Consider the following 24,742-nt stretch of genomic DNA (forward strand, 5'->3'; position numbering starts at 1 on the left):
TAGCTTCGTTCCGGAGTCTCCCCCGGAACCTCTAATAGACTACATCCATCCATCCATCCAGAACTCCGGCGCCTCGAAAGGCGACAGAAGATTCGTCGGTACTCTCACCACAAAGGAGCTAAAGTTAACCTTGTGGCGAGACTGCAGACGCTCGACCTCCAGGCGCAGCGTCGTCTTCTTCTGGATGTAGTCCACGACGTCCTCGACCTCCATGGACCAGTGCAGGTGGGATATGTACAGGGGCGTCGCGGGTACCTCGCTCCGCAGACGCAGCTCAGGTACATATGGTGCGGTGCCGCGATGGTTGCGGGCGGCGGGCTTCTTCTTCCTCCTCTCCACCAGTACGAAGCCCTCCTCATCGCACCTCCTGCTCTCGTCCTTGCCAGGCCGAGAAGACTCCACCTTGCGGCTCTTCGTAGCCTTGCTGCTCTCCTCAGTCTCGCGACTCTTCGGAGCCTTGCGGCTCCGGGGCGGGGGGCGGCAGCAGCGGTGTTCGTGGTGACCCGTCCGATGATAATGCTGACGGGCTAAACGTGCTCGCTTGCGCGCCTCGACGTATAGTGACGTAAGCGGCATCAGGTGACCTACATATTGAATTACCACTTTTTAATTGCGATAATTCAATACGTAAGTCACTGATACTAGACTCTGATGCCTGCAATCTACATCGAACTCCGGCCAGCTCCTCCTTCAGGAACTTGATGTCCTTCAGTAGGCTGACGACGTCGACGTGTTCCAGCGTGACGGGCGGCAGCTTGTGCAGCTCCTTTACCACACAAAAGCCGGCACCTTGTCAGGATCCGTCTGGTTCAGCAGGGAGATGATGTCCTGCACGCTCCTTTCCGTTCCGTCTCTTCGGCGCGACGGCATGTTCGCGCTCTGTCCGAGCGTCTCGTACAGCAGCTGCTTGCCCTTGCAAATCTCCTCGCTGGAGAAGGAGGACTTGCAGATCTGGATGATGCTGACCTCGTCCATAGTGTCGATGGCGTGCTGGATAAACGCCAGCAACTCGTTGGCCACGAGCGCCATGGTCACGTGCAGCGGCAATGTGCCGCGCGATTCGCAAAAATATTATTATTATTATTATTATTATTATTACTATTGCTGCGTGTGTAACGCGGAGCACGACCGGTCGCTAGCTCGACACATTACACATAATATAATAACTATTTAGTAATCTGTAGCTCTACCATGAGTTTAAAGCTATAGTATTTATCGATACTCGATATCGAGTAAGTACGTAAATATTTAGTATGCCGATTTTAGTTCTGCAAGTAACCGCTAGAGGCGCTGTAAAATTTGCCATATCAAAATTTACGTAGTCGGTATCGAGTATCGATAAATACTATAGCTTGAAACTCATGGTAGAGCTACTGTGCCTTGACATGTTCGTACTCGTAAACGATTGTATTCCATTTCGAGCCAACCCAAAAAAGCCAAAAAAAAAACAAAATTCAAAACCCAAAAAAAAAACAAAATTCAAAACCCAGCCCCGTGTTTTCGAACATTGTCAAAAATATTTTTCCAACACTTTTCTTCCTGCCTCTAGGGGTAGGCTGTACCAGGTTCTTTTCGTATAAAACAGCTGTCGTATTATTATGTAAACTTAAAAACTTTCATGACGTCGTTCGTGCCATTTTAATATTCAAAAATATTCGTAAACATTTGTTGTTCGTCAATTGTTTCTTGACCCACAGGTTGACGTTACAAAATGTATGTTCTACGGTCTATAATAAATTACGTAGAAGAACGAAGAAACTTATTTTTTCCCAAATTTAGTCACGACAATAGGCTGATCAACTGATAGTCTGACAAGTAAGATGATCCATGCGTCGGATGGGCATGTAAAAAGTCGGTCCTGCGCCTGATTTCTCGCCAGTCGTGTCGGCCGTCCGTTCCACTGGGTTATGGGAGTTAAGGAATAGAGAGTGTTCTTGTGCGCTGCGGACGTACTTGGGTACAATAATTAAACTACTCCTGCGTAAATAGTTCGGATAAAACCAGCCGGGAGGTATTAACCTACCTATTTGACCACATTATATTTTACGTACAATGTAATAGATAGACCTACGCCATGGTTTACGTCAGCGTTGCCAGACGTCTCGATTTTGGCGGGACGTCCCGATTTTTTCATCAAAATTAAATGTCCCGCGCGGGACAGTCCCGCTTTTCGGGCAAAGCCCGAACGTAGGTGCTGACTCCTGAGAAAGAAAGGTGCGTAATGAAGATAAGAGTATGGGAGGTAGAGGGGTGGACTTTCTTTGGCTAATTTAGCTATCTATTGTCACATAATCGTTAATAAGGCAAATAAAAAAATGAAAACTTAAAAAAACTTTTGATTTTGTACCTTTTTACTTTGTCCCGCTTTTCACTGAAGAATCCCGCTTTTTCACTCAAAAAAGTTTCAAAGTCCCGACTTGGCACAAAAAAAACGTGGCAACGCTGGTCTACGTACACAATAATCAGGTCAATATTTTATACAGCACAAGTCTCCGACAAAAATACAAAACTAACTTTAATTCATTTTAATCTGACCCTCATGTTTTATTCATTGCGCATATCTTATTAATTGTTGGCCATCGCTATTTCAAAATAATGTTAACAATTTTTGTTTACTTCCGTTTGAGCAACATGTTTGAAGTTTTTAACACCGGATGCAACATTTACTTTGGTATACTAAGGCCGGTATCAATAGTCAGTACTCAAGATGCATCTGGGTCTCAAGACACGGTTTAGGCTCTGTGATTGGTTGGCTGTCAAAATTTAGACCAATCACACAGCCGAACCGCGTCTTGAGACCGGATCGCATCTTAAGTACCTACTGACTATTTATACCGGCCTTGGTACGTAACATTTTTGTAGTTTCAAGAATATTTTTGTCATTTGTTTGAGCAGGCTAAGCGCCCCGGCATTTTGCCCATAAAAGATTGAAAAAAAAAACTCTTTTGGCGCCGCTACTTTCCCAGTGAACTCCTTACAGGGAACTTACCTATACACTTTTTACTTTGTTTTGTTACATGTACCATGTATGCTATATATAACAAAATATAGTGTGTATTATATTTAAATTTTGCAACTTTTTTCCTAGTGAGAGGGAAATTCTTTCGGTAATTTAAGATTCATTCACTTGTACAATGTATAACCCTCCTAAAGCAGTCGAGTAAACTATCAGCACAATGCAACACCAATAACATATTAAGCCAGTGGTCGGAACTTGGAGATCTATACTTACATGGGTTAAAATTAGTTTTTAACCGACTTCAATAGAAAAGTAAGTTTTATGTTCTCTTAAATTAAATAATATTATATTGTATTTTTGCTTGTATATTTCCAACTGAGAATATTACTGACGATTAAGCAATTAAGTACTTTTATAGTCGAATATTCTTATTTTGACCCCCATAAGACATAGAAATTTTAACTTCCCTACATGTTTCAATAAGTGTTTTGAAAGTACTGAAAAAATTGTAACATTTCTAAAGTCAATTAACTACTACGATCTAATTTAATATTGTAAACCTAAAGTGGTCGCTAATGACATTGATGTTTGAGCGACCTAAAATAAAATAAAAAAATAAAAAAAAGAAATTTGAATTACATTAAATTTAAATAGCGCTAATTATACATTGAAATTGGGACAGTAAACGGCACTTTAAGTGCATGCAATTAAACAAATAATAAACAAGATAACATCATTATAACTTTTAATGTTATTACATGAATAAAAGCATTTCGCAGTAAACATTTAGGCAACAAGTTGATAATACTAAATTTTATTAGATACAGGCGCGGTCCGAAGGGGTCTTTCACTCACAGGGAACATGAGCCCCCAAAATCTAAGGTCAAATCGAAAAATATCAAAATTTAGCCAAATAATAAAAAGGAAATTTCTAGTTATCCTATAACAGCAATAATTAGGTTTTTAGTGTAGTGACTAGTGAGTCACGTCCTCCAAAACTTCAGGCTGCGACCGCGCCTGATTAGGTACTTATAGATGGTGAACTTCGTATCACTTTCTATAGCCATTTTAGGTGTAAAAAAGAGTTAAAAAATTGTATGGGAAACAAAAACTGCATACTCTTGCTCACATTCAGCGGCTGACAGCTTATTGTGAACGCAATATTTGAGTCGCAGCAAATTTCAAACAGGTAATAATTACATCAAAATTGGTTTATTCAATTTGGCTTCGACAGTAGATAATAATATCTATGGACGCTTCACACCACGTCAGTCTGGCCCCGTGCTAAGTACCTGAAGGACTTGTGTTACGGGTACCAGACAACGGAAATATATTTAATACTTTTAAACTATACAATATATACTTAAGATTTTTATTATATGATACACATCCATGACCCAGGAACTTTGAAAATTTTTGTTCCGTCGGCGGGATTCGAACCCGCGACCCCCGGCTAGAGCTACCAACAACCCACCAACTGAGCCACAGAGATAATAATGATAGAAACTTGTGGTCAGCTAATCGGTAAGTTCCTAGATTACAGCAATAATTTAAGATTGTCGATACATGGTACGAAACCCAATTGCAACAGATTTAACTACTAGATGACGCCCGCGACGCCGTTGTAAAGAAACTCGTTTCTCGCGCGGGAACCGTGTATTTTTCCGGGATAAATCCTCTCCTATGTCTTTTACTTACGGGACTTAAACCATCTCCATAACAAATTTCTTCCGAATCAGTTCAGCGGTTAGACAGACAGAGACAGACAGACACACTTTCGAATTTATAATATTAGTGGTCAAAGGTCAGCATTACACGAAATTTGGTGACTTTTTATTTTATTTCAACAGCTGTTAGGTAACTGCTCATGCTTATTAAGTTAGTATCTTCATGTTAACATACGTAGTTAAATTACGCCATTAATTAAAGTTATTGAGGGTAATGGCTATCCGTTCTGGGTGTTAAGCACGACGTAATAAAAATTAGACGCCATGATATGAAGGTATAGTCATTATAGTACCTCATAACTCGCAAATTCTCTCTCACTGTCGGCTGTTTGGAAAAAACCAGGTAAGTAATTAATAGTTACTAGGGTGTTTATTTAAAAAAACACCCCTAACCACTTTACTGATTTTGATCAAGTTTGGCATGCAGATACTTTGAGTCCCGGGAAAGGACATAGGATAATTTTTATACGAGAAAAAATGTCGGTTCCTGTACGTTATTGTGCGATAAACAAATTTTGGCGCAACGGAGTTGCGTGCGACATCTAATAATGGTATAAGTTTTAAAAAGCTGCGATTTGTTTGCTTTAAATTTAAAAAGAAATGTGAAAAGTGAAATGTGAAGAAAAACGTTTTATAATTAGGAGAGCCATGCTTCGGCACGAATGGGCCGGCTCGACCGGAGAAATACCACGTTCTCACAGAAAACCAGCGTGAAACAGCGCTTGCGCTGTGTTTCGCCGAGTGAGTGGGTTTACCGGAGACCCAATTCACTTCCCTTCCCATCCCTACCCTCCCCTATTACCCTATTCCCTCTTAAAAGGCCGGCGACGCACCTGCAGCAGCAAGCGACGGAAGTTGCTTTCCATCAGGTGACCCGTTTGCTCGTTTGCCCCCTTCTTTCGTAAAAAAAAAAGGAAAATTTGTGTGTGTGTGTGTGTAAAAAAATCCGGACTGGATCGAAGCTGTATTAATGTTGGATTAAAACAGAATCGGGGAAATATTTCAATAGGACCGGCTCGTACGGATGTGGTTACGTAGCGCGTCGCTGCGGCCGCGACCACGAAACCTACCAGCTATTATCTGGCACTTTTGTAATTAAGAGGATACACCAAAGGCGAGAGAAATTGAAAATAGGTATTTAAAAATGTATTGCTGTCTCACCGATCTCGAGTCTCCCACCGCAGAGCGCGATAGAGACAACACGACAAAAGTTTTAATAAAAAAACCGAAAATCTTCGATTCGTTGTCCGCTGATTCCTTCTCCAAAACAAAACGGATTTAAGTACTTCATGAGGAATTCAAGCAAGGCTTGAGCTGTGTTCCTATGTATTATTTTTTTGGTATATTTTAGCCAGTTTTGTTTTCTGGGTGTTTGAATACAGAGGAAAATCTGGCCATTTTTTTGGGATTTTGGACGTTCTTATCTTTTTTTAATAATAAAATTATGAAAAAAAGAGAAATAGCATAGATATTCAGGAAAAAATCATAACTCTACCAGCATCATCCAGGGAGGAAACAAGGGACAACGTTTGTATAGAAAAACGGCGGTGTGAACTCCTCTTAAAATGCCTCAGTTATACAGGGTGAATACTAAGTGTAATACTTTGTAAGGAACAAATACACACCCTGTGTATTTGTCCCTTACAAAGATTTTACTGTGAAAGTAGCAGCGCTGAAAGAGCATTTTTTATGGGCAAGCGCCCAGCGTCATTAATTTTTCCATACAAAAGTAAAAAAATATATTCAGCGCTGCTACTTTCACAGTGAACTCTATATTATAACTCTTCAGTATTACATACTCTAAAGTATTAATCTCTTAGTTTTGTTACACCTTGTACAAATACATTTTATTATTGTATTACAACTATGAATAAAATATTATTCGTAGTGTTAGAATGAAGAAAACGAAGAAAACCGAAAATGTTATTGGTCGAAAACTTAACACTTATTTGAAACATGCTGTGAGAAAGTACAAAAAGTATGAATACTTTCAATTATTCAGGTGGTAAAGGTAAAAGCAGATAGAAGGAGAACTGGCAGCATATGAATATCTTTCCATACCACTGTCGAAGATTTTTTTCTCTGACATGAACTGACTGTATGGAAAGCACTAAATAAATCGAATCGATATATCATCGATATAGATAAATATAATTGATGGATAAACATAATAACATTCTTTAGTAGCGGCAATTTCCAAATAAGGGAGCAGCCGTATAACGATCGCCAAATCTCTTCTTCCATTTCCCTCTCTGTTTTTGTCTCCCAAACGTCCCTCATAATTAGAACTTTAAACAAGAGTAATGGTTTTGACTGGCGAATCATTTTGTTATCTTATCTTATATCTTTAAACGAGCAATTCTTGTATATATATATATATATATATATATATATATATATATATATATATATATATATATATATATATATATATATATATATATATATATATATATATATATATATATATATATATATATATATATATATATATATGTATATATATATAATTGGATCCTCGGAATCGGCTCCAACGATTTTCATAAAATTTAGTATATAGGAGGTTTCAGGGGCGATAAATCGATCTAGCTAGGAATCATTTCTAGAAACTGTCATTTTCATCGGATACCGAGCAAAGCCCGGTCAAACAGCTAGTTATTATTAATGTTGCTTACAAAAGTTAGGTTCATGTTATCTAAAATTCGCGTAATTCGGTCACTGTCTCCGCTACCGAGTTACACGTTGCATAACTAATCGATTGTGATACTTGCGACTCGCTTTCAATCGATTGTTTTTAGACTGTGACCGTTAGACATGGAGTAATCAATATGAACGCCTCCGTGGTCTAGTGGTACAGAGCGCAACTCTTGACTCGGAGGTCGTGGGTTCGATTCCCGCGTTGGAAACATGTTATTTCCAAGTTTGGTTAGGACAATGCAGGCTGATCACCTGATTGTCTGACAAGTAAGATGATCCATGCGTCGGATGGGCATGTAAAAAGTAGGTCCTGCGCCTGATCTCTCGCCGGTCGTGTAGGTCTGCCGTCCCACTGGGTTATGAGAGTAAAGGAATAGAGAGTGCTCTTGTGTACTGCGCACACACTTGGACACTATAAAAAATTACTCCTGCGTAGCTGGCCTGGTTTCAATGAAACCGGCCACCGTCACCGAAACCGGTGTGGGAGCTATTATTATTATTATTATTATTATTAATCAATACTTAAATACATATTATAAATGGGAAATTGTGTTGTTTTTTATAAGCTAGGTGTTTATAAAGAATAAAAAATTAATAATTTTTAGTTGTAAAATATTGTATTGCAAACAAATGGCAAAAATCGTTTTCTTAGTTTATAATTTTTATAGATAAAAGTAGTAGATAATATACTTAGTAGGGACATCAACATGATCCAGGGAAGGGCAGCTGCCCCCCTCCTGCCCCCCCCTCGGTACGCCCATGGATGGAGATGTTTTTATTCAATATTTTTAGTGCCCAAGTATATAATTGAGCACTAACAATATTGAGCATATGCGCAGTGCACAAGAGCAATTGGTCTTCCTTTACACCCGTTATCTAGGACCGGTGAGAGATCAGTAGCCCTAGCATAGCCACCAATAGAAATGTGAAGGATAGACAGACTGTGGACATAAACTTAAGGTGCCGTTCCGAACTTTACCGCGGCCAATCGCGACCGACAAAAATTCAATTAAAATGCCACTTTATGACACACTATAGTATATGTCATACAGTAGGATATTATTTGAATTTTTAAGACTATAGTGTGTCATAAAGTGGCATTTTAATTGAATTTATCGAAACGAAAAAAGATCGGAAAAGCACCTTAAGTTTATCTCCACAGTTTGTCTATACTTTCGCATTTCTACTGGTGGCTATGCTAGGGCTCCAGGCGCGGGAACGACTAAAGAGTCGTTGAATGATCCATTTGTCAGCTGGATGGAGGAAATGGATCATCTTTCTACACAATCAGTTGATCAGCCTATATTGTCCTAAGCAAAAATGCTTATATTTGTCTTGGTAATAAAAACCCAACGCGGGAATCGAACTGACGACCTATCACGAGTCAAGTGATATCTCGAGCATAATAATAATAATATGACTGTTGGTCATATAAATAATTTGCTCCAGTTATACTTTTTAACTTTTAATTACCAAGCAATTAATGCTAGCTTTCATATGCAATTAAGTGTTGAACTGTTACTTTCAATAACGGACGTGGAAAATTCCTCGGTGAATATCTTGATAGAGTTTTAAATCGAGAAAACGCTTTCTTTAAAAATTATATAATATAATAATTTCTTTAAATATGATTAAGTCCGAAAATCGGCACTAATGACGTTAATACAAATTAAAATTAAAATCGTAGCTGGTATGAATAATAAATCATGTATTTGCACTTTCACGTGCCTCTATTGCCTTCATTAATCATTAGTCTAAAGTTCGTCACCTTTTAGCTTCACCGCAGTCAGTTAAAAATTCACGCTCGCCTTTCAGACCATCTTTATAATTAAAAGATTAGGTAGCTACTTTTCTAAGTTAACTTGCAAATTATGTATATTTCAATTTCGGCCCTCAAATTGCACGTGATTTGCAAACGTGATGAGCGAGCAAAAGCTAAGCCAGCTGTCGAATATATTTTATTTAGTTGCCTAATGCTCGCATATTTTGGATTTAAATTTTAGACTGTGATTCTATTTACTTTTTTTTATTGAGTTCCACAACTATCTGTAAGCATGAATGGATTCTTCTTTTTTTTTCTTTCACGGAAAACTATTAAACATAAACAGGTGACTAAATAACATACATACCTATACACTAAACATTTAAAAGAAACTGTAGAGGTAGGTTACCAGAGTAGACAGAATGATAGAGTATGCCGACTTAGAACTGATGTTGAAATTTTTAAATTTGACGTATTATAACGAAAATCGTCGCTAGGGTTGTTAAATTGTTATCTACGAATTTAAAACTATGACATATTCGCTGGCCGTGTTCCTCTTTGGTCGTATTGTTGTTTGTGTTTTGGCACATGCGATTAAAATTGTCAGAATCCAATTTTGAAATCTTTATTTTAAATATTTAAAAATAAATTATATCAGCCAGCGCGAGGCACATTCCATGTATAATCCTAGTGAAACCCGACGAATTTGACAGATATTGAAACCTGTCCGTCTCTTTGCAGTCGAACTACTGGTAGTTATGTCTATTGTGTAGGTACTATCGAGGAAGTTGATTGCTATGCAACTGACAGACCAACGTTATTATCGTCGAACATGTCAATTCAATGTTAATTGTGATCTGTCAGCTGGGTTTGACGTAACGCAACCAAACTACTTAGGTCCCCGATTTGCATAGGAATCAACTTCTCTGATAGTACATAATATGTTGAAGTATTTCTAATAATCAACCTTATGTCATTATTAAGAATGTAAATTAAGTTTCACTGAAATCTTGAATGAACCATAACAGTTTTAACACTCAGCAACTTAAAACGGGAAAGTTTCGTAATGAAAAACTTCATATAAATTCTGTGAGAGTCTGGCAGTTTTTTATCTGTTTTATAGCCTTTTGGGCGTACCGTCAGGAACTTGGAGCTTATTTTCATAAAAATTTTATACGAGGCGCTTTGTTTCGCAGTTAATAAGGTTCCCTCGAAAACCCGCAGGCATGTTTTATTCAATTAAAATATTACTTTGCTCCTATGTTCTAGTTGAAAATTTTCTGAGTTTTAGTAAAGAATATTTTGTCTATCATAATAATTCATAACACAATAATTAGACCTCCTTGATACTATAGATTACTTATTATTAAATCTATACAGTGTGTAACAAAAATAAGTGATAATACTTTAGGGTGTGTACGTGTTCCTTGTAGAGAGTTCACTGTGAAAGTAGCAGCTCTGAAAGACGATTTTTTTTCACTTTTGTATGGGCAAGGGCCCGAGCGTCACGAGTTTCCCCATACAAAAGTGAAAAAGTTTTTCGGTCTTTCAGCGCTGCTACTTTCACAGTGAACTCTCTACAAGGAACACGCACACACCCTAAAGTATTATCACTTATTTTTGTTACACCCTGTAGATATATAAGGAAAATGTTGGGAAACTATAATATTAATTGTCTTGTACGAGAGTCTGTAATTACCAATGATATATTCATACATCAATAAATTATTAATTGTCTGTACCATCGATAGTAGGCCGTTATTTCATTTTATAAAAACGTATTTCTTATAAGTAGTAACAGAAAAACCTTATTTACGTAGAAATATTCAAGTAGGCCGTATTAAGCGTGGCGGTAGAACTAAAAGTTTCCATTCCCAATCCGTTGACATGTGACAATCCCCCACGGAGTATCAAACCCTATTTTGAGTAATCCTGGCCTAGATTTCCCAACCAGAGCCCCTGCTACGGGATAGCAATATGCAGATGAAAATTACCACGCATAAAATGTTCTCTAGTTTTATAGCTCGTCAAAGTTATGGCCTAGGTAATATCTATTATGGTATTATCATTGGCTCGTATTGCGCTCGTAAAGATCAGTCTTCGAATCGTAATTTTCTAATTTAAGAGCTGGATACTGAGGAATTAACGACTGGGGTTTTATCAAAAAAGATAATTGAAAAGTGTCTGATAATGGAATATAAATCTGAGAATCTTCTATTTTAAATCTATATAAATATTATTACTTTAAGCTGTCGAGTGATCTGTTTTATATCAGTGCCTTGACTTAAGTACTGATTAGCAGTAGACGGATATAAGTAATAAAAGGAACATTTTATTGCTCACATTAAAAAATACCGTGAAATAACTAAAACTTGGCAGTTGATAGTTGAATCTACTTAAACTGATATTATATTTACTTTTCAAAAAAAACTCTTGGACCACACAAAAGATATGTCATGTACCAAAAGTCCAAAACACTCACTTAATGAAAATTTTGTTCACAGAGAGTTGGGGTCAGACGGACGGTCACAGATTCAGTTACCCGGCCTCCCCCCTACTCACGCAGGGGGCTGACGTCCCCCCTGACGACTTCTGTCCCGTCGCTGAGGATGGAGAGGAGTGTGTCCACGTCAAAAACGTTCGCCTACATTCCACGGTGGAGCTTATTATGTTTGATCAAGGTAAGTGATTTTTTTAGTTTTGAGTAGTAAGTATCTAAAAAGTCCCAATCAAGTATTGTTAAAAATATCATAACATTCAGTAGCCTCTTCCCATTGCTTGGCACTACTAATATATATTCTGTGCCATTGCTCCATATAATAGACAAGTGATTATAAAAATGTTCAGAATCATTTTCGATGATACCATGATCGGCATCGATTGAGCGTCCACACTTTCGCAATTATGGTGAAAAACGTGACTATCCAAGGCCCAACGTAGCTCCTGCATGTTGGGCCTTAGGGTCAGGCAACAACACTGCGTTGCAGCGTCGCACCGCAAAAACAACATCGCACAGAAATGTAATGTGTCGCAACGCAAAAATTTCATATAGTAAGTATAGCACTCTTTACATCGATAACGAAGCGTTCTGCGGCGTCGTAGATTTTTGCGATGCGACGCCGCAACGCAGTGTTGTGGCTTGGCCCTTATTGGATAGCCACGCCTGGGGCTGACATTATGACAATCACAAAATTTTTAGGGTCTTATTAAAAGCTCGCTATCGAATTTGGCAAAAAACCTGGCACTAACAATCTTCCCATAAAAACTTAAATATTTCAAAAACGTACAGCCAGCGGTGCCTTAAAACACAAACAGTAAAAGTTAAGGGTCATTTGTACATTTCCGCTAAAGCTTAAGATTCACAAAGATACGTCTTTGTCGTCTGTTGAAGGAGGGGGAACGGGAAATAACTCAAGTATACACACGTTTGATGTAAATTATGAATGTGCTAGCTAATATCCGAGAGTAGGGTTGCCACGTTACGAAATTAGGGTCTTGCGTGCGGTTTCTGGGTTCTTTGGCGGAAGTGGTTTTTGATAGAAGTTGATATTCTATTCACTAGGATATTCTATTCTAGTGAATAGGTTTTAGCGCCTTTCGATTGGTTTACGTCAAAAAGTTAACTAATCAACAAGGCCATTGAAGAGATAAACTTAACCAAAGAAGAGATTATTCAAGTACGTAATGAACTAACTATTCAATCTATGTTCGCAACTTAAGCTGAGTAGGTACCAATTTGATAAAATTTAGTTTTGAAATGTTGTTCCTTTTTAAAGAAAAAACTTTATATTGGTAAAACATTAGGTAGAGAAATTGTTACATAGATAAATGGCGGACTGACTTTATTTTGGTTATGTCAACTCAATGTTAGGTGGGCTCGAGGTGTTCCGACCAAATTAAGTTATAATAGGTCCACCATGTTCCTAAGAATAATTTCAGATTTAATTTTTGATGTTTTACCAAAATATAAAGATTTTTCTTTCAGACTTAAATTAATGTCTGTAGAATAACAATATTATAATGTAACATTATGTCTTGTGGCAACCCTACGCAGCAAGTTGTTTGTAATAAGTTGGAGAGGCATGTTAGAAAGCTAAGTAATGTATTAATATATCTTAGAACTTAAAACAGCCGGAAGGCTCGTGCAAACATTACAATGGAAGTATCGAGAAACCCCAGGAAACCTCTGTTGACCCAGCGGTTTACATAAGGCCAAGTGTTTGCTTGGTATCACTGTGTTTATTATCTAAATCTGTTGTGCTAGACCAATAAGGGTTAGTTAAAACTAGAACGTGACAACGCGACGCCATAATAATATCTAATACCACCTTTTTTAAATCAGCAATTCAAAATTGAAAGTGACAATCCCGCAATGCGGTACGCGAGCGGCAATTTCGCCAATTGTAAAAAAAATCTGTAAAAAAAGTCAAGTTTTGAATATTAGTCATCTAAAAATTCAAAGCATTGCCATGCCACATTGCAATATAAACGTCCCCAGATTAGGAAACGTAAGACTAGGTTGAATCGGTTCATTTATTTCAAAACATTTTTTCATGTTTAATAACATTTTTATTTTTATTCTATTGTACTTCACAGGAACGATTGAATGATACAGCAACTCAATTTCCTGAGGGTTTCTTAGATAGATTCGGAATCTATAGTTAGATATTTATTTTATGAAATCCTTAATACGTGAAGAATCTAAAAATAATTATTTTAAGATTCTTCATAATGTAATTATAATTAGATCCACGTAATCACTTACGCCAGCACATGATAGAGCTAACAAAATATTAACATAATTTGTCATGAGATGGTTAGACGGTAGATTTGGTAGGTTAGTGGTTCAAGAACTTAATCCGTTTCATAACTTTCAAATAATATGTTAAGCCATTGCATTTTTTCGCATACCATCAATCTTTGACCTAGAAGTGTTTAGGTAATTGAAATTTAAAGTGAATATTATGCCTTATCTTCATTATTGTTTTAAATGGAGAATTTAAAACAAAATTTATATGAAAATTAGCGTAGTCGTTTGGAGTACTTGATCACTTGCTATTTTTTCCTGATAGTGTAAAATACCCAAAAACGCAAAAGGTGAGGTTGTTGTGTTTTCCGGTCTGCAATATATACTCATATAAAGTCAAATTATACGTAATACATCGTAACAGGGTTTCTCAAACTTTACACACGAACCCTAGTAGATTTCCAGACTTTGAGAAACCCTTTGAAAGACAACTCATATAGTAACTGATATTATGTTTTCTCCTCAGACCTCATCTAATAAGTTAGTAAAGTCGCTTGATAGAAGTACCTACAGTTTAACGTCAGTATTCACAATGTGGCGTGGGACTTTTTGTTAGTAAATATATCTTAAGTTATATAAAGCCTGTAATTAATAATAGCATTACTCGACGGTATGTGAGTAGGTCATTAGGTGTAATTAGTAATTACTATACAAATGCAACCTCGAAGCTGTTTGATCGCCATAGCTAATTGAATCCAATCTTTACTAGTGTCTGACATCGGCTTCGGCTACGTTTGGCTATAACGGCACAAAGTGATAGAGCCGTTAAACTGAAGATGAAAGTTAGCCGACGTTTCGTTATTTTTTTAAATAATGGTCAGTTTATATTATTCCAATCCAGTGATTCAATCCAGCGCAAACCAAAAACATATTATGCATCAGTTCCAGTGCATTCCGGTGCCCGTTAACATTATTTCAAAAGTAATCCAACGCTGGATTGGATCACTGAATGGGAATAATTATGTAAACCGGCTACTAACCAAAATGTTGTTATTTTAACTTTATTTTCACTTGCGTATTTTTACAACATGAAAATTACGTTATTTTTAGGGTTCCGTACCCAAAGGGTAAAAACGGGACCCTATACATGAGACTTCCATGTCTGTCTGTCCGTCTGTCTGTCTCCAGGCTGTATCTCAAGAACCGCTATAGCTGGAGTTCTGAAATTTTCACAGATTGTGTATTTCCGATGCCGCTATAACAACAAATACTAAAATTAAAATAAAATTAATATTCAAGGGGGGCTTCCATACAACAAACGTGATTTTTTTGTCTTTCTTTACTCGTAATCAATAATGGCAACAGCTAAACGCTTTAAATTTTCACAAAACCCTTAATTATATTTGTTATCCAATTATTTATAATAAAATTTAAATAAAACAAATATTTAAGGGTGGCTCCCATACAAAAAACCACAATTTTTTGCATATTTTCTGATTTCTCTCTGTAATCTCTGTACGGACTACGGAACCCTTCGTGAGCGAGCCCGACTCTCACTTGTCCGATTTTTATAGTTAAAATGTTATTTTTTGGCACTTTCGGGCCTATTTGCACGAATCTCGTCAACTTAAGTTTAGATTAACTATTATCATGTTATTTACACTAATTGTTCTTTGTATTGAAAATATAGGCAACATGATTATGAAACTGAAGTTAATTTTAGTTTCTTGCAAGTCATGGACCTTAGCCTCGCAAGAATAAAATTTCTTAGAAACTTTAAGTCTCACTTAAAGTTTCTCAGAAATTTTACTGCCGCACTCAGAGACGAATTAATGACTTAACTGTAATTAAAATATGAAGATTTTGACATAAGCCCGATTTCTATTATCTGTCAAACTCTTAATCAAATTGTTTAATCATCATTAATCGGCTTCGGCGTCGGCCAAAATCATCACTACTGATTGCGTATCTCGTGCCCTGTTTGCTTAATAAGTGATACTTAGTGCTTTAGCATTAACGTCGATCAGTAGCATCGAAACCTTGATTGCTAATAAAAAACGTTACATGTTTTCGAATCTCAAATGTATATCGATGGGCGTACCCAGGATTTGAGCTAGGGGGGGGGGGGATACCTGTTTCGAGAAGATGGTCGGTCTGGTTACTGGTATATTGAAACAAGAAAATTGACTTTTATTAATTTGACTGAAAATATGTTTAGTTTCCAACACTTCATTTTGCGCCGAGTAGGTAACACGTTTTTAATATTTTTATAAGTCTTATAATTATATTACTATAAATCACTTGCCAGGAAAATTGACGTTTATTTTTTCTTCCAAGGGGGGCAGCTGCGTCCCCTCCTGCCCCTACATGAGTACGCCCATATTGTGTATATGGCTATGCAAGCAGCAGCAGAAGTCCAGGAATTGTTTTTGCAAAAATGTAACCAACTTCCTTGCTTATTCCATACACCGTACAAAACAATAAATCAAAACTGTCTAAGTATTTTTGAAGTCTATTCTGTGCAAATAGTTGAATGTTTACTATTTATATTAGCACTGTAGAAGACTATAATAGCAATGAAAGTAAAATTTCGTAAAAACGAAAATACTTCTGAATGTCTCAACTCTCATTTGAGTCTTGACCTTTTGGCCGCACCTCTGTGCCGTGAATAAAAGGCACTACCGACACGAGGACTTATTACCACGTCGTTGGCTAAAACACCAGAAATTTTTGCTTTTAGCCGTGAATTTACTGATATTATAAGTCAATTCGAAAGTAGATAATTTTGTCTTTTTCATAAAACACAAACGGTGTTACCTTACCACAAAAGATTAAACATCTGTTGAATTGTTTTGAGACCATTTTGTACTGAATTTTTCTCTAATCAACTGTTCAACGGGTGTTTAAATCTTTTGTAGTAAGACCGAAAATGATTTTGATGTTTGTTACGGATATTTTTTTTTGTCATGGGAAATAGTGTAGGTCCTGGAAAAACGCTGAACGAACGTCAAATCTTTACGCTTAAATCGCTCAACAGATTTGGATGAAACTTTTGGCAGTATTTACTTGTATCTCGGGAAAGGACATGGAATTGAATAGAATATATATGCTTTATTGTGCACACAGTTACAATAACAACACACGTACAACAGAAACACATAAAATGACGAGTACACAAAGACATAGTGTTATTATTATGCATTATTATCACAGGAAAATTTATGTTTCCTGCGCAATAAACAAATTCAACATCTAGTAGGTTAGCCGTTCAATCAAACAGCTAGCCATTTGACTGAACAACGCCATTCAGTCACACGTCTAGCTTTTTAATTGAATAATTAGGTCGCTCAAAACGTTAAACACTACAGCTGATTCAAAAGCCGCCATTTGATTGAATTAGTTCAGCGCTCACCACCGCGGCGCTAGGTGCGTTTTGTTTACAATATGGCGTTAACTAACCGGTGTTTTGTGGTTGTATTAAGATATTTTTCGTAAATATACGTTACAAGTATTATTAAAGAGACAGAAAATATGGGAGCATATACGAGTGAATCAAAATTTAAACTAATATTCGAGGAGAAATTACGGGATTATGAAATGCATCACCAAGGTAATTTATTGCAATTGTGTTCAAAATTAGTTAGAATACAATTAATCTGCTTGTTATCTTTACGCTTGTGTAATAATAACACTAAGCTAATGGTCTCCATAGTTAATTTACCTTTTAACCATTTGGCTAAGCGTCATCTAGCTGTAGTGTTGAACGTTGCAGTCAACAAGTCGGCGAAACGACGTATAGCCGTATGAGTAAAATGGCTAGCTGTTTGATTGAACCATTGAACGGCTATTTAAACCAGTTGGCTGCGACATAAATATTATGCACAATAAATAGCATACCATACGAACACTTTCTTTTTCTTTTTTTTGTGCGCTTAAATATGTATGAGAGTCATTAGAGGTGTTGCTTAACGTATTACAGATTGTCTCATTATCCACTTGACACACTTTCAGCTACCGTACTCGCGAATTATTGACGTATTAAAAACAACGTTATCGTTACGAACATACAGTATGTTTCAACAATTTGTTATGACTTTCTCAATTGATTATCTCTGTGAGCCATGAATGAGAGATGTTTATTTTTAAGCTTTTCGGTATTGAATTTATATAATACGCCTCCGGGGTACATTTGAGATAATATTATAAATGGTCGCTAATATAAGCATTAGTGTATTAACCCACATTTTTTGAATTATGAATGCAGACTTCTAAAGATCATAAATGCAGTCTAGTTTTAAATGATCTATGATGAAGAACATGACTGCATTTATATCAGCTCAATACGTAGTTTTTTACAGAGCAGGTGCCTGTTACCTTGGTCGCCACGAATACTCGTCCACAGAGGAAATTCGTGGCACCAACCCCAACCATATCGTTCAATTTATGAGCAGTATTGGGTTGGGGATGATACTCTAGTGCGAAGGAGTCACAATAGATCCTCATGGGTCGCAGTGATGTCAGGGCTAAAGCGACCTGCCTTCTTTAAAAAAAACGTAGTTTTTTTGTAGGATGATACACAAAATATGCTTAACAGCGTCCAAACGTGAATATATTTTTTATTACCTCTTCTCGGTTATGGCGTGTTTATTAAATTACTACCTAAATTGAGATAGGTAGTAACTAGTAAATTGATTCATTCACCGGAAAGCAATTATGTTGGTGTCATGAACACTAGAATTGGTCGCTGCGTATCATCCCATAAAAAACTACGTATTGACTATTGAGCTGATATAAATGCAGTTATGTTCGTCATCATAGATCATTTAAAAAAAGACTGCATTTATAACCCAACAAAAAATGTGGCTTAATACACAAATTTTGTCAATTTTTGAAATTTTGACAATTTTGACAGCTGACGTTTAAGGAGTTAACTATGACCAGATTGTATGTTTGACATGAATTGTGTATTCTCAACCTTAAACTCCTAAAGGTTTGAAGGCTTATCATCATGTAGGGCGTAGGCTATAAATAGGGCTATAGACCACTGCTCCATCTGGCAACAAATTATCCTAGTAGCTAGTTATAAATTATAATATTATAGTGCTACAACTATTATAATCTTCCTAACAAAATAATCGGTGCCTTCATAAAAGGGGTAGGAGATCAGATCGCCGATGTAAGACAGAAATCTGACGCGGGTTTCACTTGAGGATCATTGAATTACATCGATAGTTCCGTAAGAAAGTTCTTTCGATCGGAGGCTTAACCTTAAGGGCTCTTGATTGACAGCTTAGCTTATGCAAGTGACTTAGTGTCTTTTTCCATTGAGTTATAAGTACTTACTACTTTTAAATAGTGTGAAGTATGGACGGAAGAGATTCTCGATAGGTTTTTTAGGTACTCAAATAAACACTCTTATGTATGCAAAATTTATTTTGTTCCAATAATAACGTACTAGCGACTTAAAGTAAGTTTCAATATACAAGTCGGCCTCTGTGGCTCAGTTGGTAAGCGCGTCGAGGTCTCGGGCTCGAGTCCTGCCAAGGGTCATGGATGTGTATCATGTATGCACAATGTACTATCAGAGAAGTTGATTTCTAGGCAGATGGGGGACCTACGTAGTTTGGTTACGTTATGTCAAACTCATCTGACAGATTACACTGAATTGTCATAATCCGCCCAAATGACTTAAGAAGCGCTTACACGGGCAATAATAACGGCAATAATAGCTCGGCGACACGAATGGAGCGATCTGGAGCAACTAGTGGAGCAATATGGAGCAATTTATTTCATCTCGCTCAATGTCATATCGCTTAAATATTCGATGGCCACATCAATATTGTATTGCGCAATATTGCTGCTTGTTGCCGCAAATTGCTTGATGTAGTCGTGACGTCAAAGTTGACGAGAATTAACTGAAGTTGAGCAATTTTAGTTGCCCGTATAAGCGCACCATTAGGTCCGCTATCTGCCTATGAATCAACTAAATGCATCAAGATTTTCGGATACTTATCACGGGACTAGGCTGCTGGCCGACGTATTCAGCATCCATAGATATTATTAAAAGTACTAGACGATCCGACGAACTTCGTATCACCTATGGTATGACTTTTCTCCTAATATTATAATTTATAAACCTTTCCTGAACTTCCACGTGCATTTCAAGACTAAAATTAGCCAAATCCGTAAAGCCGTTCTCGAGTTTTAGCAAGACTTAATAAATTTTAAAATTATTTTTAAGGACCCTTTCCACCACTTACTGATAAGTGTCGGATAGGCTATCCACAACTTATCTGACAGATACTCTTTAATCTATCCGACAGTAAGTGGTGAAATAGGCACTATAGTAACCTTTCTATAAGCGTTTTCCTTAAAAATAAATGATTATCGAATCCGACTTATAAAAATGAATGGATCAGAGAATTTTCGTTATTGTTCACTAAAATAGAATTTCATAATAGAGCGAAGTTCTACACAAAGCCTTCTTTATAGTTCAGCGAATTGGCCTAAAACGCTCGCAAAATAGGCAAAAGTTTTCACGGTTTTTCATAAATTTGTATTAAATTATTTTGGAAATAAAATGTTATTCTGAAGTACGAGGATTGAGGATCATTATGTCTTGCTGTATTTCGTTTCGAATTAAGATAAACTTTTTTTGCTTAATGTTTATGGCAAATGCAGTTTCTTATTATAATAATAATATCTATGGACGCTTTACACCACGTCAGTCTATACGTGGGAGAGCAATGCTTCGGCACGAATGGGCCGGCTCGACCGGAGAAATACCACGTTCTCACAGAAAACCGGCGTGAAACAGTACCGGAGGCCCAATCCCCTACCCTTTCCTACCCTCCCCTATTCCTTCCCTTCCCTACCCTCCCCTATTACCCTATTCCCTATTAAAAGGCCGGCAACGCACCTGCAGCTCTTCTGATGCTGCGAGTGTCCATGGGCGACGGAAGTTGCTTTCCATCAGGTGACCCGTTTGCTCGTTTGCCCCCTATTTCAAAAAAAGTCTGGCCCCGGTTCAGGTACCCTGAAGGACTTGTGTTACGGGTGCCAGATAACGGAAATATCTATATATTAATACGTGAGCCAAAAACTTTGTATCCCTTTTGACAAAAAATGGGGAAACGTAGGTGAATGAAATTTTGCACAGTTATAGTTGATATGGTGAAGAAGTGCATCGAGCTAATATTATTTTGAAATTATGCTTTTAATATAAATTTTTTTAACAAATAAAACATTACACACACTACAACACACACACTAGGAAAAATGACAGATTTTTGAGTGACAAGCCTATACATACGAATTATACTCTTTTATTTATGGTTGAAGTCTGTTGACAACAAGTTGACAAATTGAAAATGGATTATAGTTTTTTTTTATTGAATCTTAGATACTATTAGACAATGCTTACACGGCCAGTCTGAGATCAGCTGTGTCCCAGAGACAAGAGTTCAAAAAAATATGATAGTCAATATTTTAATACTAAATATAGGTAGTAGTCCTAATGTCGTTGAAACTAAGATCGAATTTCGACTCTCGAACTCTAGTATAAATTAATACTTTAATACTATACATATATTTAAGATTTTACCTCTACGATTTTATTATAAGTATAGATTTTTATTATAATATGATACACATATTTAATACAAATCCATGACCCAGGAGCTTTGAAAACTTTTTTGTTCCGTCGCGTCGGCGGGATTCGAACCCGCGACCCCCATAGAATTAGAACGTAGTATTTTGATATCGTTGGCGACCCCCGGCTTGAGCTACCAACAGCCCACCAACTGCGCCACAGAGGTTCATTCATTCCTCCCCCTGGATCACCTCGGTACCTCGATACCCTCGGTACGCCCATGTTTGCATGCTAAAGGCAAGCTTTATTAAGACCTCGACTTCTTCTGACTTTAGACCTCGAGGTCTAACCGACTAAGCCGGAGCGGCTAACTTTGAATTAGTTTCCGAAGAAACTTCAAAATGGCGTCAAAACATTGCATTAATATAATTATAATAATTAGAATGTTTTATTGTAACTTTCTATCTTTGCTTTGACGGTTAATTTATCGACATTTTAAGGTGCTAAAATATTATAATGAATTAACTTTCGCATTCAAAAATTTACGAAACTTGTGGTCTTTCTACGTATCATATCCCACAGTGACTGTACATGCTGGTACAATATACAGTAGTGACAGGTGTGGAATACAGGGCTTCATATTATCATACATTAATTTATAGATTTCATTCCGGGAAAACGTGCACAGTGTAAAATATACAATATAGTTATATGTAGATCAGCCATTTTTAAAGTGTGCTTTGCGGAGCCCTGGGCGCAAAGGCCTTGTATTGTAGTTACGACGCGAACAGGAGACAATTTCATAAGTCAAAAATGTAATTTCTTGAAAGGGTCCAAAAAAGTTTGAACACTGCTGGTGTAGATCATGATAATTTCTATGCAAAGATGTGCTATAATATTATATTCTATTCTTTAAACTATATTATACATCTTTGTATTATAGCTAATGTGTGTAAAGCGTTTAAAAGTAAGGACTTGAATTTAAAACATCGAAGTCTTAGTAATAGGGTCCCGTTTTTACCCTTTGGGTACGGAACCCTAAAAAGAAAAAGCAAGTTTAAAGTTCTGTTTCTTGACTGCTCGTGATTCTCAGTAAATATTGTGCGATTGTATTACAGAATGAAAATAATCCGACGGAGTTGTTACTTTATTTGTTGTCCAAACACGAGCTTGAGCAACGTACCTGATGTTAGCGATGTACCAAGTTAGTACACGATATAAAACTAAATTGTATTACATTTCTAACATCATTTTATATGTTTGACATCATTTTCTGCCAATATGATACATATTGAAATGGTTTTAAAGATAATATTCTTTTTACATTAAGGGGACAAAAAAGACCCTTAAAGATTGACTTAAATGAAATTGAGATTTATTTAATAATTGCAGACCGCAGTATATTTATCTGATATTTGCCTAACGGAAAACACACTTCACTTATTTTGACTCGATAGTTTTATTTTTCGAAATTATGAATCCTTCTGGGATTTTCAATAAATATCTGCTACACTTATTGAGTTACTATCATTTGCACTACTACAATCACATACTTTATAAAATAATGGCTAAAGGAAATATTAGTCTTTATATTTAACAATAATTAACAATAATATATATTTAACATTTTTGTGACTTGCGACCTTTGCTTTCGTGCTATAATGCGAGAACCGTTGTTACGCGATATTGTTCACTATTAGCTGCAGCGCAAAGCACAATGTCCGGGGGCACGATTCAGGAATGTATGAATGGTGTGTAGTCGGGGCTAGCGTGCTTTGATATTTCTGGCATCCTGGTCTTAACGAAGCTGTTTGTAACGGCGGTTCTCAAATTTTTGTGTGGCCGAACCCTTTTAAGAAATGACATTTATGATGAAAAACCCAAAAGCAAAAAATTAATGTTTTGCCTTTGAATGGATTGTCTTCATGTTGCTGTCTGATGATATTTCTAAAAACAATTTAATATTTATTTATCGCTCGCGGAGGCCAACAAGGCCTTTACGGAGCCCTAGAGGCCACACGCTGAGCAATGGCTGGACTATATTATAGCATGTACTATCAGAGAAGTTGATTGCTAAACAGATGGGCGACCTACGTAGTTTGGTCGCGTTACGTCAAACCTAGCCTCACGTATCACGACTAATATTGAATTGACATAACCCGACCAAATGACGTAGGTCCGCCAACTGCCTAGGAATCAATTTCTTCGAGGTACAATCGACGTCGATTATTAGAGAAATATCTACACGTACTTAATCTCTTGTATTTTACCATCATGGACCAATGTGGGGCTAAATTTAGCAGAAAACTACGTGTATGGCTATTCTTATAAGCGAACGTCAGTCCATCTATGATTCATGCCCATCGAAATAGAATACAGTCTAGAAAGATTACTTTCATACCTTGAATATCTCAAATATAGCTCCGCGCTTCAGTTACTGACATTAAATTAAAGGAGAAAGAAAAAATAAATTTATTTTTTCTTTCTCCTTTAATTAATATAACATTTTACAAACTTAGGACTATAAATAATCGGCCAAGTGCGAGTGGGACTTGCGCACGAATTGTTTCGTACGGTTATAGAGCAAAATAGGTCAAAAATTGTGTTTTTTTGTATGGGAACCCCCCTCCCCCCCTTAATTTTTTATTTTATTTTAATGTTTCAATTAAATATTAAAGTACGCATATAATAAAGGATTTTGTGAAAAATTCAAGTGCCTACTTGTTTCCATTATTGATATAGAGCAAAAAAGGCCGAAAAAGTCACGTTTGTTGTATGGGAGCCCGCCCCTCTTAAATATTAATTTTATTTTGTTTTTAGTATTTGTTGTTATAGTGGCAACAGAAATACACAATCTGTAAAAATTTCAGAAGTCTAGCTATAGCGGTTCTTGAATTACAGCCTGAAGACAGACGGACAGACATCGAAGTCTCGTTATTTGGGTCCCGTTTTTGCCCTTTGGGTATGGTACCCTAAAAATTACCTAAGTAAGTAAGTTGGGAGGTACCAAATTCGTCCCCATTCAGCAATGTTGCGAACCGTAAACGAAAATTCTATGACCGACCCCACAATCAGCTAAAACTTCGCCTCGGTGTGCATTTCGTGAAAGCATTTTTAACCCCCGACGAGAACAGAGGGGTGATAACACCCAAATATATATGACGTGTCTGTCTCATTGTATGTCTGTCCCTGACATCGTAGCATCTAAGCAGGTGGATTGATATCGATCTAGTTTTTTAATCTGACATAATCGAGATTA

At 36.9% G+C, this 24,742-nt stretch overlaps 1 protein-coding gene across 1 annotated transcript in view; it reads left to right on the forward strand.

Moving 5' to 3' along the window:
- Nucleotides 1-24,742, forward strand: part of LOC121731728 (laccase-1-like) — a 54,597-nt gene that overhangs the window by 8,258 nt on the left and 21,597 nt on the right. Inside the window, exon 4 of the mRNA XM_042121317.1 lies at nt 11,650-11,826. Within this exon, the coding sequence (XP_041977251.1) occupies nt 11,650-11,826 (177 nt within the window). The remainder of the gene's footprint in view (nt 1-11,649; nt 11,827-24,742) is intronic.

This window comes from Aricia agestis, chromosome 11 (assembly GCF_905147365.1).
Source record: "Aricia agestis chromosome 11, ilAriAges1.1, whole genome shotgun sequence".
NCBI lineage: Eukaryota > Metazoa > Arthropoda > Insecta > Lepidoptera > Lycaenidae > Aricia > Aricia agestis.